Genomic DNA, 17318 nt, shown 5'->3' on the forward strand with positions numbered 1-17318 from the left:
ACTTGAACGATCAAATTCCCCTGCAACCTACAGTTCATCGCACAATCCCATCTGGTTTGACCCCAGCAGCTGCCGTCAGCTGCATTCTTGCCTCAGAGATGTGGAGAGACCATCTACATTCTGTCAAGTCACTAAGATTAGTGGAGATATTCAATCCTTGTGTCTCAATCTGCCGTAAGCACCTTGAAAAGCCAGACCAGACACTGAGGGATATCAGTTAATTTGTGTGGGAATGCCTAAGTCAGTTAGTCTGTTCTCGTGGGATCGCACGAGTCTGGTAAAATAACTTGTTAAATGTAACACGTCTTCAGCCGCCAGACATTTTAGCTTCCACTCTAGTATAATGCTAACCACTAGTCTCTTTTTTACGGTTTGGACCAAGATATGGTTCTGTTGCCCTCAAATCAAAAATTGCATATAACGCAACCACAGTATAATGACACGTTTTCATATTCCACAACATTTATTGGGGTTTTTTGATTTAGTAGATGAGCCGGGTTAATTTAGCCTTTGACCAACTGCAAACCCTGCTATCTGTATGTATTTATGTATACTTCTCATTTTAAAGGATAAAATGAAATATAATCGGACTTTCTTCTTCTGTTTTTCTCCCCTAACTCTCTTTCTCCCTCTCTTTTTCTCCTCAGATCTGCATTTTCATCGGAGAGACGCTGCTCTTTTTGAACTGGGCCATTACAGCGGACATTTTAATGGTTCGTATTGAAAGCCTGTATTTATCTGCTGCATCGAGTGGAAACTTTAAAGCCTTTAACTGTAACAAAACTGGTCATCTTCTCAGGCTAGTTTCTTATTTTGAATGGTGGGATGCATGACTACGAGGTTTGGTATAGCCTGGGTGGGGCCCAAGACAAAATTGCTGCCTTTGATTGCACTTAATGGAAACGCCACTCATGGAAAATAAAACTAAATAACATTTTCAGTTTGAATGTTTTTGTCTGAAAGAAGCCAGTGAACTAAGAGCAGTAAACAGAGAGTGCATGTAAGGCAGAGTGAAAGATTTAGCAAGAAAAGCTGTCATGAAGTTGAGTCAGCCAAGGTCTTACTGCATACTTAAACTCCAGTCAGCTTCGGTCAGTGTAAAGCGCTCTGACAGCGGCTGCTTAAGCGAGCGCTCATGTTACTTTTGTTTTCCAGTTATGATTTAATGTGAAATTCTCACTGCTGTTTTCATATCACCCTCTTTTCTCCCTCCAGTATGTTGTCATACCGACCAGAAGAGCCACTGCTGTTGCCTTCCAGGGCTTCACCTCGCATTTACTAGGGGATGCTGGGAGCCCGTACCTCATTGGCTTGGTAAGAATGACTCACACATAGGTCAGGGAACTGCTCAGTATTGAGTACTTGGCGTGTACAGACATTACAGGGTGGTTTTGGGGGTCTGGTCAGTCCAATTAAGGCCTGAACCACCTAAATGAAGTCTAAACAAAACAAAACAAAACAAAACAAAACACTGAAAGGGTCTTTTTACATACAAGCCAACAGATTTTCAATACCCACAAAAGTCAGAGCACACTAAATAGACAACCATAAAGAAGAATCAGGTTATTGACATGCAAGCAGTTTAAAGAGAAAACATAATGCTAGAAAGAGGAAGTCAGCAATTTTGAGCTACACAAGAAAGATTGGCTTCTTTTCTAGTTCACAATAGCAGATTTGCACAAAAGCCTTCTGAAGGTTTTCCCGCTCCTCCTGATTTGTGTCTTTCCAGTAATACCTTTCCACAGGAGACATGATTGTGTTTGTATATATGCCAGTCACTGGCTCATTCAAGGCTACATTCATCCCCTTCGGTCTCTTAAACACTTCTGTGTAACAATAAGCTACGCTGCCTTGTGCCGTGTGACATTGTGCTCTATGATTTTGTATACTGACCCTGGCTCTGTTCCCTTTTCCGATTTCCACTCTTGTTCATGTTAAGAAAACAAAGCCAAACCAATCACAGTGCAGCATAAATTCATCATTCTTCTTAACTCCGGAAAAAGCACACTGTGTTTCCTAGACTTCCGACTCCTGTAGACATTCCTGGCATTCTGAACAGGAGTCACTGGAGTTGATCCAAGTAAAACAGTAACTCCTGTCTGTGCTTTTGACAGGTTCAGAACCCTCTGTCATGTAGGACTCAGGGTTCAGACCCATTGTTCCCTTATTCCATTATCACCTTCAACCTCTTGTAACAAAAGTGCATTTGCAGTGTTTGTTCTTTATCTGTCTCACACATGCACTTCAATACACTGCCATAAGAACAGAGCAGAAGCGAAGAAGTGTGCCTAATCTACCTGTGTTTTTCCAATTGGAATGTGCTAGACAGGTGGTATTTGAGCACAGTTAATGATTTAATGACTTGATGTTGAATCTGACCTGTGCTGTTATGCTGAGGTGTAGTTTTAGACATTTGTATCGTGAGTTATTCTCTCAGATACTACATTGAATTAAGGGAATAAGTAGTAAACACTTTCCCAGTTTATAGACAGATTAAATCTAGATAAGTCAGATGCTCACCAAGGCTGCATTTATTTGATCAAAATACAGTAAAACAGTAATATTGAGGGATATTACTATTTAAATGATATTTCTGCTTGTGGTGGCAAAGCTGAATTTCAAGCATTTTAATATGTTGATTGAAAATAGATGTGCTGTAAACTGATGCATTTTTTTCGGGATCCTTGATGAATGGAAAGAAACACAGAAACACAGAATTTATTTGAAATATAAATCTTATATAAAATTATGAATGTCACTTTTCATTAGTTTAATATGCCTAATGCTTAAAAGTATTTCCTTTAAAGCCCCAACGTTTAAACTTTTGCCCCCGGTTTCACAGACAAGGCTTAAGCTGTTTCAACTGAAAGAAACTTGCAAAGACTGATCTTAAAATATATCAGTGCCTTTGTTTTGTCTCAAGATGCACACCAGTAATGTTTTTTCCTAAGCACGTTTATAAAAATTACTTAAATGTCCTAATTGAACTATGGCCTAATCCTGGCTTAGTCTGTGAAACCGGGCCTTGAAGTTTATGCATTTTATCAAGTTCACTTTGTATTGCACAAAAGTTTCTGCTAGATGAATGAATGTACATTCTCTGGGAATCAATCCTATGATTTTGCTATTGCTAGCACTTTACTAAACTGTTTGACTACTCTTTTCTCAAAGATCAGAGGTCAAGTTCACTCAAGTCGCAGTGTTAGCAACTCACCACATTCCATCCGCTCAAAACGCCCTACCCACTGACAGACAGCTGGGCAGTGTGGTTATAATTCTGCCACATGTTTTGTGATATTTCATTTGTGCTTAGTTCACATGACTCGGTTGTTTTCTGGGAATACAATGATCTTCTATTTTATCTCTAAGATAGTAGCTCAGTTACTTCTTCAGAGGAAGTGTGTGGACATTCTGGCCTGTCAAATCCAGGAACGTGGGACCAAGTCATGCATCAGCAGTTACTTGATAATTTCACTCCGGAGGTCTGGCAGGCTAGTGTGATGGTGGCTGTGACGTACTTATGTCGCAAAAAATCTGCCAGCTCTGAATAACAAAAAGAAGAGATTTTAGAGAAAAACCACAGGAACTTTGACACGGGGCAGTGACACTATAGTTTTTCCAGACATTTCCAGACAGTTTTTCTAAAAACTAAGAACAATGTGTGCACTAAACCTGTGAATGAATAACATTTCCTAAATACCTGGTAATGCTCCATTTCACTCTAACTGGTGTAAAAACATTCAGAGTACCTGTGTGAATCTATACCCTCAGGCATAGTGGGTGGTGTAATTATCTGTAAAAATAGGCTATCAACTGAAATCTACCATCTTTTTTGCAAAAAAACTCATTAGACACGCACCAGAATGTTCAACCTCAGCCCTATTTTTATCAGGAGAAATAGTTCATGTTTGGCATCATGAAGGCTGACATATACACACACACATACAGGAGTGTGGTCTGCGCGCACACACAAACACACATGTTTGCTTAGCTGTCTAAATAGGGGCATTCTGTAGACTTTTATTGTTTTTATAGCTATACAGCTACAGATACTATAACCTAACCCTAACACAAAACGTTCTGCATTATTACAATTAAAATAACCCTCTATTTACTTACCAGTTTTACAAACAAGGACATCCCCATAAGGAGGATTTGTCAGATTTATCTCACTTCTGGGTAACTATTTGTCCCCAAAATATGGTTAAAGATGTACAAAAACACACAGACTTCACTGTCAGCACCTACTCTCCCACCTTTTAGAGTCAGCATTCCTACCCGACCCATGAGACTTGAGACACGCTAGTGCTGATAAAGGATTAGCCAAGCTAAAGTCAGTTATGGACTCCAAGGAGATTATTAGCGCTTCTAAATATCTTTTTAATGCTGCTGTTAGTGTCTTTATGTTAAAATATACAACTTTTGCTTAATATGCTACTTTAGAATAGCCAGAACGAAGCATTTTTGCATATTAGCACTGGAAACATCCTCGTTTTCTGCTCACAGGTCTTTTATAAATAGTGATGAATGAAATCAGGATTTGAGTTTTGTGGCCTTTAGTGTACTCCTAGAAGTTATTTTTATCAGATGTAGGCATTTAAAAATGATATTCCAGGAAAATGGAACAAAAATATTGCTTACTCATCCCGCACTAAACTTTATTTTTGTACAATCAAATGCTCTTTAGAATGACATTGGAAATGTGCCATGTGGTCTTTAACATTAAGAACCAGTTGCTAACTACTGACTGAGTGAATCCTAAGGGAGCACACAGCACAAAATTAAATCAGTTTGTAAAATTGAAACTGAACTAAATGCCTCCTTGATTGAATCAATAGTTCAATTAATGTTTATTGTCTTTTTATGGATGTATTGACTTACTGTTCAACAGATACCAATAGCTTAAGACAAGTTAGCATAATTAACCATTTACCCAGAAACTGATTAAAACAGCGCAGCTCTTGAAGACAATATTAGGAAGTTAATTATTACATTAATGTCGCTGATGACTCGCAGCAGACTTTTCCTTTGTTTGCTAATGAGTGCTCTTTTGTTTGTGTTTCTATGTGTTCCTGCAGATATCAGACTCGCTGCAGGAGACCTACGCTACATCAGCGTTATGGCAGTTCCTGAGCTTGGGCTATGCACTCATGCTCTGCCCCTTTGTCATCGTTTTGGGGGGGATGTTCTTCCTGGCCACCGCCCTTTTCTTCCTGGACGATCGTGACAAAGCGGAGAAACAGTGAGTGCCTAGGCCTTTACTCATAACCTTGATAGAGCTAATTCAGTAAAATATTTTAAGTCATTTCTGAAAACTATCTAAAGGCATCGAGGTGCTTCCGTTTCAAGGGTTCCTTACTTTACATTCCTAAACGGGTTATCATTTCCCATTACCTCCACTGACAATGAAAATCCGGAGAATTCCGGTTGCCATGGTGATTTTGGTAGCCTTGGCCATCTTTGTGTGCCTGGTGAATAGCCTCGGGTGGATAGTTAATCTGCGAGGATGAGTGAGATTGATAGACGGACAGAGATCTAGATGTATTCTCAAACAAAGACACTCTGCAGAAGTGATCTGCCTATTGGAAAATGGCACTTTACGTGGGTTACAGGTGAGCTTTAGTAGATCAAGAGCTTTCCATATTCAAATCATTAATCATTATAGGAGATATTTCAAAATAAATGCATTTCAGTAGACTAGCATTAGGCAGAGACAAGCTAACTAAGCAATTTAATGAAAGCCCAATGAACCCCATAATAAACCACAATGCTGTCTCTTGCTATTCAAGCTACCCAGACATGTCATTTCATTTTAACATGGCATACATAAGCCATCGTAAGATACTTTGTCCTATACAGTATATGTATATTTAAACATAGACATTTTAAAACAGACCTTCATCTAAAACATATGCCGGTTTGATTATGGAAAATCTCATTGCCTTAAAAGGTAAAGACAAACATGATACCCGGACTTTGCGACTCACTTTCTGTTTTGCGGCCGTCTTTTATCAAGTGGATTTCCTGTGTGTGTTGCCACTCAAAAATGACTTCCTTCCTGTCTGCTTGGGGACATTTTTAGGCAGGGTGGTAATGTTGGAATTACTGCGGAAGATCTTCCCACGATAGGTCTTAGAGACAGCCTAAGGTTGACTTTTCTTCTCGTCTCGCCATCTATTACAACAGGCAGTTTAATCATTATAGTCATTTTTCACATGGAGCTACTCAGCAGGATTATTAAATTGTTCTTTTTCCTGCTATATATCATAAGTAGTGGAATGCAAATAGTGCACCACAGATACAAGTCTTAAATAAATCTAACATGACAAAAAATACAGTGACTAGGTTTCAAATTAAACAGAATAATACATAACTGACTATTTTCAAGTAGGTTTCCCTGAACACTTCCCACTTCTACTATTGGTCAGATAAACAGATAGCCCTCACACAATTGGTGGAGCCAGTGTTGCTATGCCAAGCTGGTCAGATACTCATAAGAACAGAGCAATGTTTTTAGAGAACCACAGTGCATTTTTCAGGGAAATAAACTTCTATGTATATTAAAAAGGGATGAGAGAACATATTTTAACATTAACTTCACTTCAAATGTAAAATAGAATATAACAAAAACTCACATTTAAATTTAGGATAAAATAAAGAACCTTAAATTTAGAATAAATACGATAACCAATCTACCTTTTATTTGAAAATAAATTAGGCTATATGACAAAAAACTGAACCTTTAAATTTAGAATCAAAATCTTTTCAAAGCAGTTTACTCCCACTGTTGGTTGCAGTTTACACAGAAGTTTTACCACACCACTGGTTTTATGCAGCCACTGAATTGCAGCTATGCTATGTAATGACCTGCTATGTCATGCTTGCCAGAAGCAGCAGCTACATATTAAATCAGTTATATTTGTGAATGCAGCATACACTATAAGCTTATATCCAGCTGTTATGAGCCTGTGCAATTATACATTTCCAACTAATACTCTTACATAACACCCTTCTCACAATTTTTCATAAGCATTGCATCATCACGAGTCATCATGCAGTCTCTAAAAATAGAATTTTAACTGTGCTGTTTCAGGCCCAGTAGTTCTTTATTCGCAAATATCTTGTTACATTAATATAGCATTCTTTTTTGTCTTCCTCTATTTATGGACACAACATGCAAAATGAAAGGCGTTCACTGGAGCGGAGGAATATATATTGAGCTTGAAGAGTACTTTATTTCTAGGCTGTAAGCTGTTTTGGGCCATGAGGGAGCCGTTTATAGCGCAGGGGAAAATACTGGACACCCAGGCAGTCACGCAAAAATACACACACGCACGCATTTGTCTCATATCATTTGCTGCCTGGCATCAGTTGGCACGGTGTCCGTTGGGATGCACTGTAGATATAAGCATCCTGTGAACTGTGTGTTAAAGCACTAGAAGCCTGTGAAGTGTCACCATTGAGATGACTGAAATTACAAGAAGGCAAGAGAACATCTAATCATATGGAAAAAAAGGAATGAAGTGAAAATGCTCATCAGTGAAGATGATGAGGAGAACTGAAGTACTTCTACACAGAATTAGTGTTTCTCGCATTAAGAATCTGGATCCTCACCAACTTCTGTCACTACCCTGACCACTTGTGGTTACACTGAATCAAACCACTGCTGTACCTCATTTTACTCAGAGCTTTGCATCTAAATAGTTGTATTTCCGGGGAGCAGTTGGGAGTTCGGTACATTGCTCAAGGGCACCTCAGTCGTGGTATTGAAGGTGGAGAGAGCGCTGTACATTCGTTCCATTAGGCCACGGCTTCCCCATTAATCTCAAGATTTCCAACCAGTTTAAAGCAGGCAAAATAAGATCAAATTTGGTAAAGGTGTTAAAGATATTGTCTTGAACACATTAAATTAATCTTTAATTTAATTAATATCTGCAACCCAGTTTGAAAACCCCTCCAATAAGAGATCCTGTTGATGTGTAGTGTACAATTATGAAAAGCACTGCATAAATAGTATATCTACACTATTTTTTCCCTCATTATCCTGTTTTTTTCTTTTCTTTTTCTCCAGAGTAAACCAGCTTTCCAGACAGCCGTCCACAGTTAAGGTAAGACCTCAAATTCCCACAAGTCTCCAACAAAGGCCCCCCCACTTTTTCCCCTTACATGGTTATAAAATGTTATCCTGTTGACCTTTTCAAATAGAGAATACAATACAAGGTATTCTGGACTGTAAGGGGAGAAATAATAACATACCACCTTTATGAAACTCCAGAGCTGCACACTTAACCTTTCTTTACCCTATGTTTTACACATTGGATTCCTTGCACATCATAATACCATAGAATACAATAGAATAGAATAGAATAGAATAGAATAGGCTTTGGGCTCATAGTGGCATCACCTTTTCATTATAATAGATATTTTGAGTAGTTTTTAGATTATTTCATCAACTGAACCTTTAAATTTAGAATCAAAATCTTTTCAAAGCAGTTTACTCCCACTGTTGGTTGCAGTTTACACAGAAGTTTTACCACACCACTGGTTTTATGCAGCCACTGAATTGCAGCTATGCTATGTAATGACCTGCTATGTCATGCTTGCCAGAAGCAGCAGCTACATATTAAATCAGTTATATTTGTGAATGCAGCATACACTATAAGCTTATATCCAGCTGTTATGAGCCTGTGCAATTATACATTTCCAACTAATACTCTTACATAACACCCTTCTCACAATTTTTCATAAGCATTGCATCATCACGAGTCATCATGCAGTCTCTAAAAATAGAATTTTAACTGTGCTGTTTCAGGCCCAGTAGTTCTTTATTCGCAAATATCTTGTTACATTAATATAGCATTCTTTTTTGTCTTCCTCTATTTATGGACACAACATGCAAAATGAAAGGCGTTCACTGGAGCGGAGGAATATATATTGAGCTTGAAGAGTACTTTATTTCTAGGCTGTAAGCTGTTTTGGGCCATGAGGGAGCCGTTTATAGCGCAGGGGAAAATACTGGACACCCAGGCAGTCACGCAAAAATACACACACGCACGCATTTGTCTCATATCATTTGCTGCCTGGCATCAGTTGGCACGGTGTCCGTTGGGATGCACTGTAGATATAAGCATCCTGTGAACTGTGTGTTAAAGCACTAGAAGCCTGTGAAGTGTCACCATTGAGATGACTGAAATTACAAGAAGGCAAGAGAACATCTAATCATATGGAAAAAAAGGAATGAAGTGAAAATGCTCATCAGTGAAGATGATGAGGAGAACTGAAGTACTTCTACACAGAATTAGTGTTTCTCGCATTAAGAATCTGGATCCTCACCAACTTCTGTCACTACCCTGACCACTTGTGGTTACACTGAATCAAACCACTGCTGTACCTCATTTTACTCAGAGCTTTGCATCTAAATAGTTGTATTTCCGGGAGAAGTTGGGAGTTCGCACATTGCTCAAGGGCACCTCAGTCGTGGTATTGAAGGTGGAGAGCGCTGTACATTCGTTCCATTAGGCCACGGCTTCCCATTAATCTCAAGATTTCCAACCAGTTTAAAGCAGGCAAAATAAGATCAAATTTGGTAAAGGTGTTAAAGATATTGTCTTGAACACATTAAATTAATCTTTAATTTAATTAATATCTGCAACCCAGTTTGAAAACCCCTCCAATAAGAGATCCTGTTGATGTGTAGTGTACAATTATGAAAAGCACTGCATAAATAGTATATCTACACTATTTTTTCCCTCATTATCCTGTTTTTTTCTTTTCTTTTTCTCCAGAGTAAACCAGCTTTCCAGACAGCCGTCCACAGTTAAGGTAAGACCTCAAATTCCCACAAGTCTCCAACAAAGGCCCCCCCACTTTTTCCCCTTACACGGTTATAAAATGTTATCCTGTTGACCTTTTCAAATAGAGAATACAATACAAGGTATTCTGGACTGTAAGGGGAGAAATAATAACATACCACCTTTATGAAACTCCAGAGCTGCACACTTAACCTTTCTTTACCCTATGTTTTACACATTGGATTCCTTGCACATCATAATACCATAGAATACAATAGAATAGAATAGAATAGAATAGAATAGGCTTTGGGCTCATAGTGGCATCACCTTTTCATTATAATAGATATTTTGAGTAGTTTTTTTTAGATTATTTCATCAACTGATAATCTCAAATCTGGCTTGTCTTCAAGCCTCTGTTCCTGCCCCCTTCCCCTCTTTCTCTTATCAGCCTCTCACACTCACTGTTATGAGCCTGTTTGTATAATTACCATGACTTTGTATGCCCCAAAAGAATGGCAAAGCATCAAAAGACAGAGAAAGAAAACATCAGGAAATAGGATTCCCTGGTTGCCAGTTTTTTAGGTGGAGGACAATGTATGTGGGAGCAGTACACTAAAAATAACTAGTCCCCTAACTATTTGGACTGAGAGGGCGGATTGTAACCGTTAAATGTGGTCATGTATTTTTATTCTGCAGACAGTCTGTCCCAAGTTAGCTGTCCTACTCCTTTATAGCACCCGCCACTTTCTAATTAGCGAAACTACCGCTCTTTATTAGGTTAACAGCCTAAACTGACTGCAGTTTAACTAGAAATCAATGAATATATATTTCCGGTTGGACGCAGCGTAAACCATGGCCTTGAGGGTTAGCCTGTCAGAGGCATATAAATTAGCATAAATAAGCGTGTGATGGCAAGCCATATTGCCTCAGTCACTTATACAAATGGGAAAGTTCTCTGATCAATAGGGGTCAAAGCACAAAGTGGAGAGGAAACCACAGAGTTACATAACAGATGGACACCCACACACCCAATATTAGAAAATAAATTATGAGTAGGCCAGCGATGTGACAGTGGGAGTGAGAGTACGAGAAAAATCACTACTGCGACATTAGCCTTGATTAGGGCCAAAGATTTCAGACAGGAAGGGCTTGCAACCAAAGCAATGAGAAGATATTAGAGAGAATAAATGAGAGATGAAAAGGGAAAGCAATGGAGAAATAGACCACTGCCCTTGCAGATGGAGGACGTGCTAGTCACTAAAGAGATACATAGTGAGTGCTTAAATCTAGTGGACATTAATGGCATGATGACAAAACCATAAAAAGCTTGTCTTTCCTTTTAGAGAACATCTTCTAATTTAATGATACCACAACCAGATATGCCCTTCAGCTATTCACCCTTTGGGCAGTTAAACATGATTGGATTTCCTAAATTCATATTCTACTCAAGATGAGCTGCAGAGTTATGTATGCTACCGTTAAAAACATTTGGGGTTGGTAAGATCGATTGATTATTTATTTATTTATTTGAGTCTCTTATGCTCATACAAATATTTGATCATAAATCTAGTAAAACTGTAATATTGTTAAATATAATTGCAATTTATATGAACTATTTTCTATTTTAATATATTGTAAAATATAATTTATTTATGTGATTAGCAGTCATTACTCCACTCAGAATTAATATGCTGATTTGGTGTTGAAGAAACATTTCTAATTATTATCAATGTGGCAAACAGATAGACATGGGTTTGCCATGTTAGATTTTGGTTTAAATCAAAAAAGGAAGTCCAAAAGGAAGTTTACATTTTCATGTATAAACCCCATTTGTAAATAGTAAAAACACAACATTTTGTTTCCACAAGGTGATGACCACTTACTTTAAAATACTTTTTTCACAAGCCTATGTCTATGTTTTTCTAAAAGCAAGTAAAAAGAGATCAAAATAAACACAATTAAAAAACCATGAACTTGAAAAACCTCAGGTTTAAAAGACCAAATCCAGCATTAGTCCATAATTACTGAATTTTCAGTGTATGGGTGTGTTATCACACAATGAAGAAACAATGGTTTGTTTAATAGTAGAAGAGCTTCTAGGCCAGATTATTTGTGGCATAATGGTACACAAATCCCAAACAAGACCCTGGATGCTCCGTCAACGTCATTCATGTGATTATCTGAGCATAATACCCTAGTATTTAAAATTTTTGTTACGTTGCATGAGCCAAATATCATCATACGGTACTGCTGTACTCTGCATCTCTACTATATTAAAATGAAACTGAATAAAAGAATTGTCAAGTTTGTGACAGACTTGTGATGTCAGTGGGGCAGCTGTGGGAAGCTTAGCTCTAGTTGCAGTGTGTGTAAAAATGGGGGTTGGTTTACCTCACCAGCAGCACCAGACAGATGGCTCAGTGGGTACTGAGTTATAATAATTAAAATGAAACATCCTGTTGGGAAGCCAGAGACTAGGATGTTATTGCTCCAAGTATTATTCAACCACACAAACAGTCAGAGACTGACCTGTCTTTGTCTTTTTCATTCCCTCAGGTTACCAAATGAGATGGGGCTGCTGCAATGGGATGAAAATATGGGCAAGTGGAGGAAAAAAAACCAGAAGGAATAAAACTAGCAGCTAACTCACTATACGCACACTCAACTCACTCTCGGATCACCATATCATCTCTGCTTTTTCGTTTCATGCTGTGAAGGCCGTTTTGAATTCGAGTCGCACCTTGCTTGCCCTAGGAAACCTTCAGCTGGCAAGAGGTCAGCCAATCAGCAGCTGGTGTGCAGCTATTAATGATGTATATAAAGAGCCACTTGGGCTCCAATGGGTGTTTGGAAGAGGGTGCGCTAGAGCGCTCAGTGCCATACTACTGAACACAGCACGGACACATGCTCCCGTCCTGTCACGCTGCCTGTCGATCTGCACCAAGTGCCATAGCATCACATTCCTAATGGGGACCAGTACCAATGATGCTCACAGCCAATAAGGGGCTCGCCAAAACGCCAAAACCCTGTAAATACGGAACTGAAGGAATCACTCACATCACAACAAATACCCAACAAAAACAAACTACCCGGTGAGCCCTGCCTTAAGAAATCTGGCAGAGGCACAGGTCTGGTCCCCGGTCACTTTTCTTTGCTTATTATTAAATGTATTTTTCCATTCTTTTTCTTAGCACTTACCATTTTAATGCAGTGCCAGTGAAATCATGCAGTCATGCATGACACCTGAGACCATTGAAATCGATCATTATCTTTTCTCTTCTTGCTCTGACTGTGTTTTTACAAATTAAACTGGAGGGACTTCATAAACTATAGCTGAAAGGGACACTGGATTGTAAATATTATCTTTTTGTAATGAAGAAACAACATGTAAATGCTTTCATACTGAACTTTACTGAACAGTCTGCCAGGATGAATCACGTAGTATGTCCAAGAGGAAAGCAGAAATACTGAAAAACGTAAGTGAACATAGCCAAGGTTATCGTCACTTGTTTCGAGTTTTCAGCGAGGAATTCCTTCCGCAGTGCCGGGTTACCCACCCAGACAGGCAAACCTTCATTTTAACTGCGGATAAGATTCACAGGCTCAATCTATAAGAATGAAAGTCTTTGTATGTTGGCTTACCTTGCTCATTTGGTTTTACATATCCCTTTACTGGAAAAGAAGAAACAGAAAGGATGATAGTGTATCGCAGCCAAGTTAATTACCTACACTGCAATCCATCCGTTTTCAAAAAGGGAATTTTAACTCAGAGGTTAAGCTAAGTCTGGATTGTTTTTGCTTTTCTTTTCTTTTTTTTTGTGGATTCTGTGAATTTTATGGAGTTTTTTTTTTTAACCTAAAAACAGATATTTGAATATGTTGCATACACTAAGAAAAGCACTTTGCTTTTCACTGAATAGTCATGGATGTGAAGAGATAAAGTTGGAGGGTAAAACTGCAGAAAATATTCTTTTTCTGTCTTATTGGCCTGTGTGGTTTCGCTTCAGATTCTAGTTTGTAATATATGCAATTTAAAAGAAGATTTCATCATTAACAAACGTGAAAGCTTTGACAGTGGCAATAATTTGTATATCTTCATATTTAGCAAGATTTTCTCAGAGCACACACACTCACCACTGTCACTTTTGAGCAACCTGGCATTACCAAATGTGTCTGCGTCTGAAGCCGTTCAAATGTAAATCTGTTCTCAAAGAGAAGGCTTTTTCCCCATCTTGAAAAAAGCACCTTGCCTATAGATGTGGAAAAAGCCGATCTGTGTTTTGAAGGTCTGACTTAACGTATCATGTGAAATTACCGTCCCTATTTGCCAGTCATATCTTTTTAGCTTTCATCATGCCAGGTGAAAAGCCTTTGAATGTGATTCTGTCCAATCCAATGTGTTTACACATGCCAATTTATCTTAATGAAGCTTTTTATTATTATTATTATTATTCTTTTACAGATGTTGTTTTCTTTCTTTTTACAAATATGAGTTTTATATATAAACACTATAAAGATAAACTATATTATGCAGCAATTTTAATATATTGTAAACTGCTTTGATGCAATGTATTTATTACGTTTTTGATTTGTTTATTTCCTATCCTTGCTGATAAGATGGAATAAGGCAAAAATAATGTCATAGATATTATGTACAGTTCCATTTTTGTTTAAAAAAACGCCTCCTCATCACCATTTGAAGAATCTCTCAGTTGTTCATCTCAGAGAACTGTTTTCACAGGAGCCAATTATTTTACTGATTCACACAGAGCATGATTTACACACAAATGTACATGTATTGTGTATCAACATGTTTATTAGACCAATGAGCTGATATTTTACCTGATTTATTTTGCACAAGCAACTGGGTGTGTGAATAATGTGCTGATCAGGGGGGTTTCTTTTACTGTCTAATTCGATAGTTCTACACTGGCATTTTGTAAGTGCTAGCTTTGAGGGATTATTACCCATTCACTGCCTGGCTACTAGCTTTTCAAAGTTATTTTACGTGCTGTCAATGATTATATGACTATTGTTTATTTGTTTGTTGAAAGGCAACGCTCACGGTGATCTTGATCAGATGAACGACTGGCTTAATATTTGTAAGGCCAAGTTCATTTTATTGACAAAACACTACTGCTAATGAGCAGTTTTATGAGATCATTTTAATTGCTGAATCGTGAGAGTTGAGTATTTCAGATTGCACATTTTCTTGTCATACAAGAATTCTGTAAAGATGAACCTATTTCTGATGTCAAGCAGAAATTAAAAGGTGATTTTATTTTTTAGAGCAAGTGTGATTATAAAGAAAAGTATCTAGGACGTTTACTGTGATGCTCCCACAGGGATATACACCTATATGTAACTGATCAAAATAAACTTATTTAATCAAAACAGAGCAATACAGTGTCTTTTTTTTTTTTTTACATTATTAAAAAAGTGCACTTGATTTGTCACTTTACAATAAGGTTATGCAGGTATCATGACCTTACAGAATTTATTAATCTGCTGATGTTTTTTTTTTTTAAATATACCATAATTCAGTGTTAATTCATGTTTGTATAAAATTGTGTTTTTGGTAAGAAATATTAATTTTATTCAGCAAAGATGTACTGAATTGATCAAAAGTGAAATTATATTGTTACAAAAGAAAATTAAGCAGTCATAACAGGAATAAATTACATTTTAAAATACATATTTTAAATGTGTTAAAATAGAACAATTTCACAGCACTACTGTTTTTACTGTATTTTTAATCAAATAAATGCAGCCTTGGATGAAGATCAATAAAAATGTCACAAAATCTGTTCATTCTTGGAAGATCCTTCCATACTACTGATTCACAGAGTGTTTAGAAGCAGAATACCCAATCTGAGAGCTACACTCCTACAGCACATGAATGGGCTCTAATGTCACAGACCCCCATTAGCACATACCTGGGGGGACAGAAAGGAGACTTTCACTGCTCTGGAGCAGGAAGCCCTCTCTCTTCCTCTCTTTCAGAGGTAGGAGGAGGGGAGGGGTGGGCAAAGCAAAAGGTTTCATTTTCATCGGCTAGTGTAAGAGTCAGTCCAGTTTTGGGGGACTGGATGAAGTCTAGCATTGTTTAGAGAGGCACACTGCACCTCTGTTGCTCAGCAACTGTTTCTGTGACGCCAGAGAAGAAGAATGTAGATGGAGAAGGTCACCAGTGTGTTGACAAGACATGAAACACCTACATAGCCAATGACTGTTGCTGAAAATATGAGAAAATGTGCTTAGCAACAGCTGTCACATTCATCCATATTAAAGATGAAAATGTAATATTTGCTCATGGTGTGACCCGAACCGCATATGAAAGCAGATCGAGAAAGTTCACAAATATCTGCAACCGTAGCCACAGCTGAGTACAGAATTACCTCAGGACCTAAAAACGTCTGAAGAGCTCCTGTAGACACTAACTCGCCAACAAAAATACACAAAGAACAGAAGACCCATAATGGCCAAATATCTCCAAAAAGCCAACCAATAATGATGAGTTGTTTTCCTTCAGTTAAACACAGAGCTGATGGCCTCAGACGCCCCAAAACTGCTTACCATGGTATTGATCACAGGAGCTTTTCTAATCACAAGTGACCCCGTTTAACCTTTGACAGGAAGGTCCTTATCTAGTTTAAAGGAAACATCTCAACGTTTGACTAATTTACAATGTAACCATTCGATTTTGGTATTACACGCTAAAGATGATCTGTCTTATTGACAGCCGTTACAATATTTACATTTGTAAAATGCTAATTAAAAATATACAGAATCCTGAAATGAATGGAATACATGTTGGATGTCTATGGGTAAAATCAAGTCAGAACAAACAGGCATTCGATATTTGTATTTAGATTGAAATAAAACAACAAACTGTATTGATGAGGTGATGAAGACCTTTCTCCACTGGACACTGAACTCTGACAACCTGACAGAAATGCACTGGCAAAGCAAAGCAAACCTAATTCTGGCATGACACCATGAGAAAACACTGTCAAAGTCAACAGAACAGTGGAGATCTGACAGGAAACTCTAGGGTGTAGACAGGATATAATGGTTCCTTATACTCAGCAGGAAAATCAATGTGGCGATTTCTTTTCCATGGGACTGTTAAAACATTCTGTGGGCCAAAGAAACAGAAAATAAAAACAAGGGTAAATTTAGGGTCAATTCCGACGCTTCAGCGGCGGTGGTTCTTCGGTGTCGAGTGGATTGCACACATCAGGCTGCACTACCCCCTGTTTGTGTTGCAAGCAGCCATCTGCCCTGTGTGCTTCAGCACACTAAAAGAGTGAATTCTAAAAGAACAAATTCTAAAAGAGCATTCACGGGTGGAACGTCTTTTTAAAGACGCGTCTTTTTAAAGATGCCTTTCCACCCGTGCGTTTCTGGATGCGGTCGTTACCTGGCGCCGGGTGATGGTCACGATCGCTGCCTCTCGTGTCTGGGCGTTAAGCATGCTGAGGTGGCTTTTGTGGACGAGTCATGCTCCCATTGCAGGAAAATGAC

General features: G+C 38.2%; 1 protein-coding gene across 2 annotated transcripts in view; it reads left to right on the forward strand.

Moving 5' to 3' along the window:
- The window catches only part of spns2 (SPNS lysolipid transporter 2, sphingosine-1-phosphate), a 72076-nt gene extending 56887 nt beyond the window's left edge, over positions 1-15189 (forward strand). Inside the window, exons 9-13 of one of the 2 annotated variants that reach the window (XM_058774998.1) lie at positions 648-713; positions 1216-1314; positions 5079-5242; positions 9786-9822; positions 12348-15189. In XM_058774998.1, the coding sequence (XP_058630981.1) occupies positions 648-713; positions 1216-1314; positions 5079-5242; positions 9786-9822; positions 12348-12359 (378 nt within the window). In that variant the 3' untranslated portion in view covers positions 12360-15189. Of the gene's footprint in view, positions 1-647; positions 714-1215; positions 1315-5078; positions 5243-8071; positions 8312-9785; positions 9823-12347 lie in introns of those variants that run through there. The other variant, XM_058774999.1, reaches the window with a different exon arrangement.
- The last annotated feature ends 2129 nt before the right edge of the window (positions 15190-17318 follow it).

The sequence above is a fragment of the Onychostoma macrolepis genome, chromosome 05, assembly GCF_012432095.1.
Source record: "Onychostoma macrolepis isolate SWU-2019 chromosome 05, ASM1243209v1, whole genome shotgun sequence".
Classification (NCBI taxonomy): domain Eukaryota; kingdom Metazoa; phylum Chordata; class Actinopteri; order Cypriniformes; family Cyprinidae; genus Onychostoma; species Onychostoma macrolepis.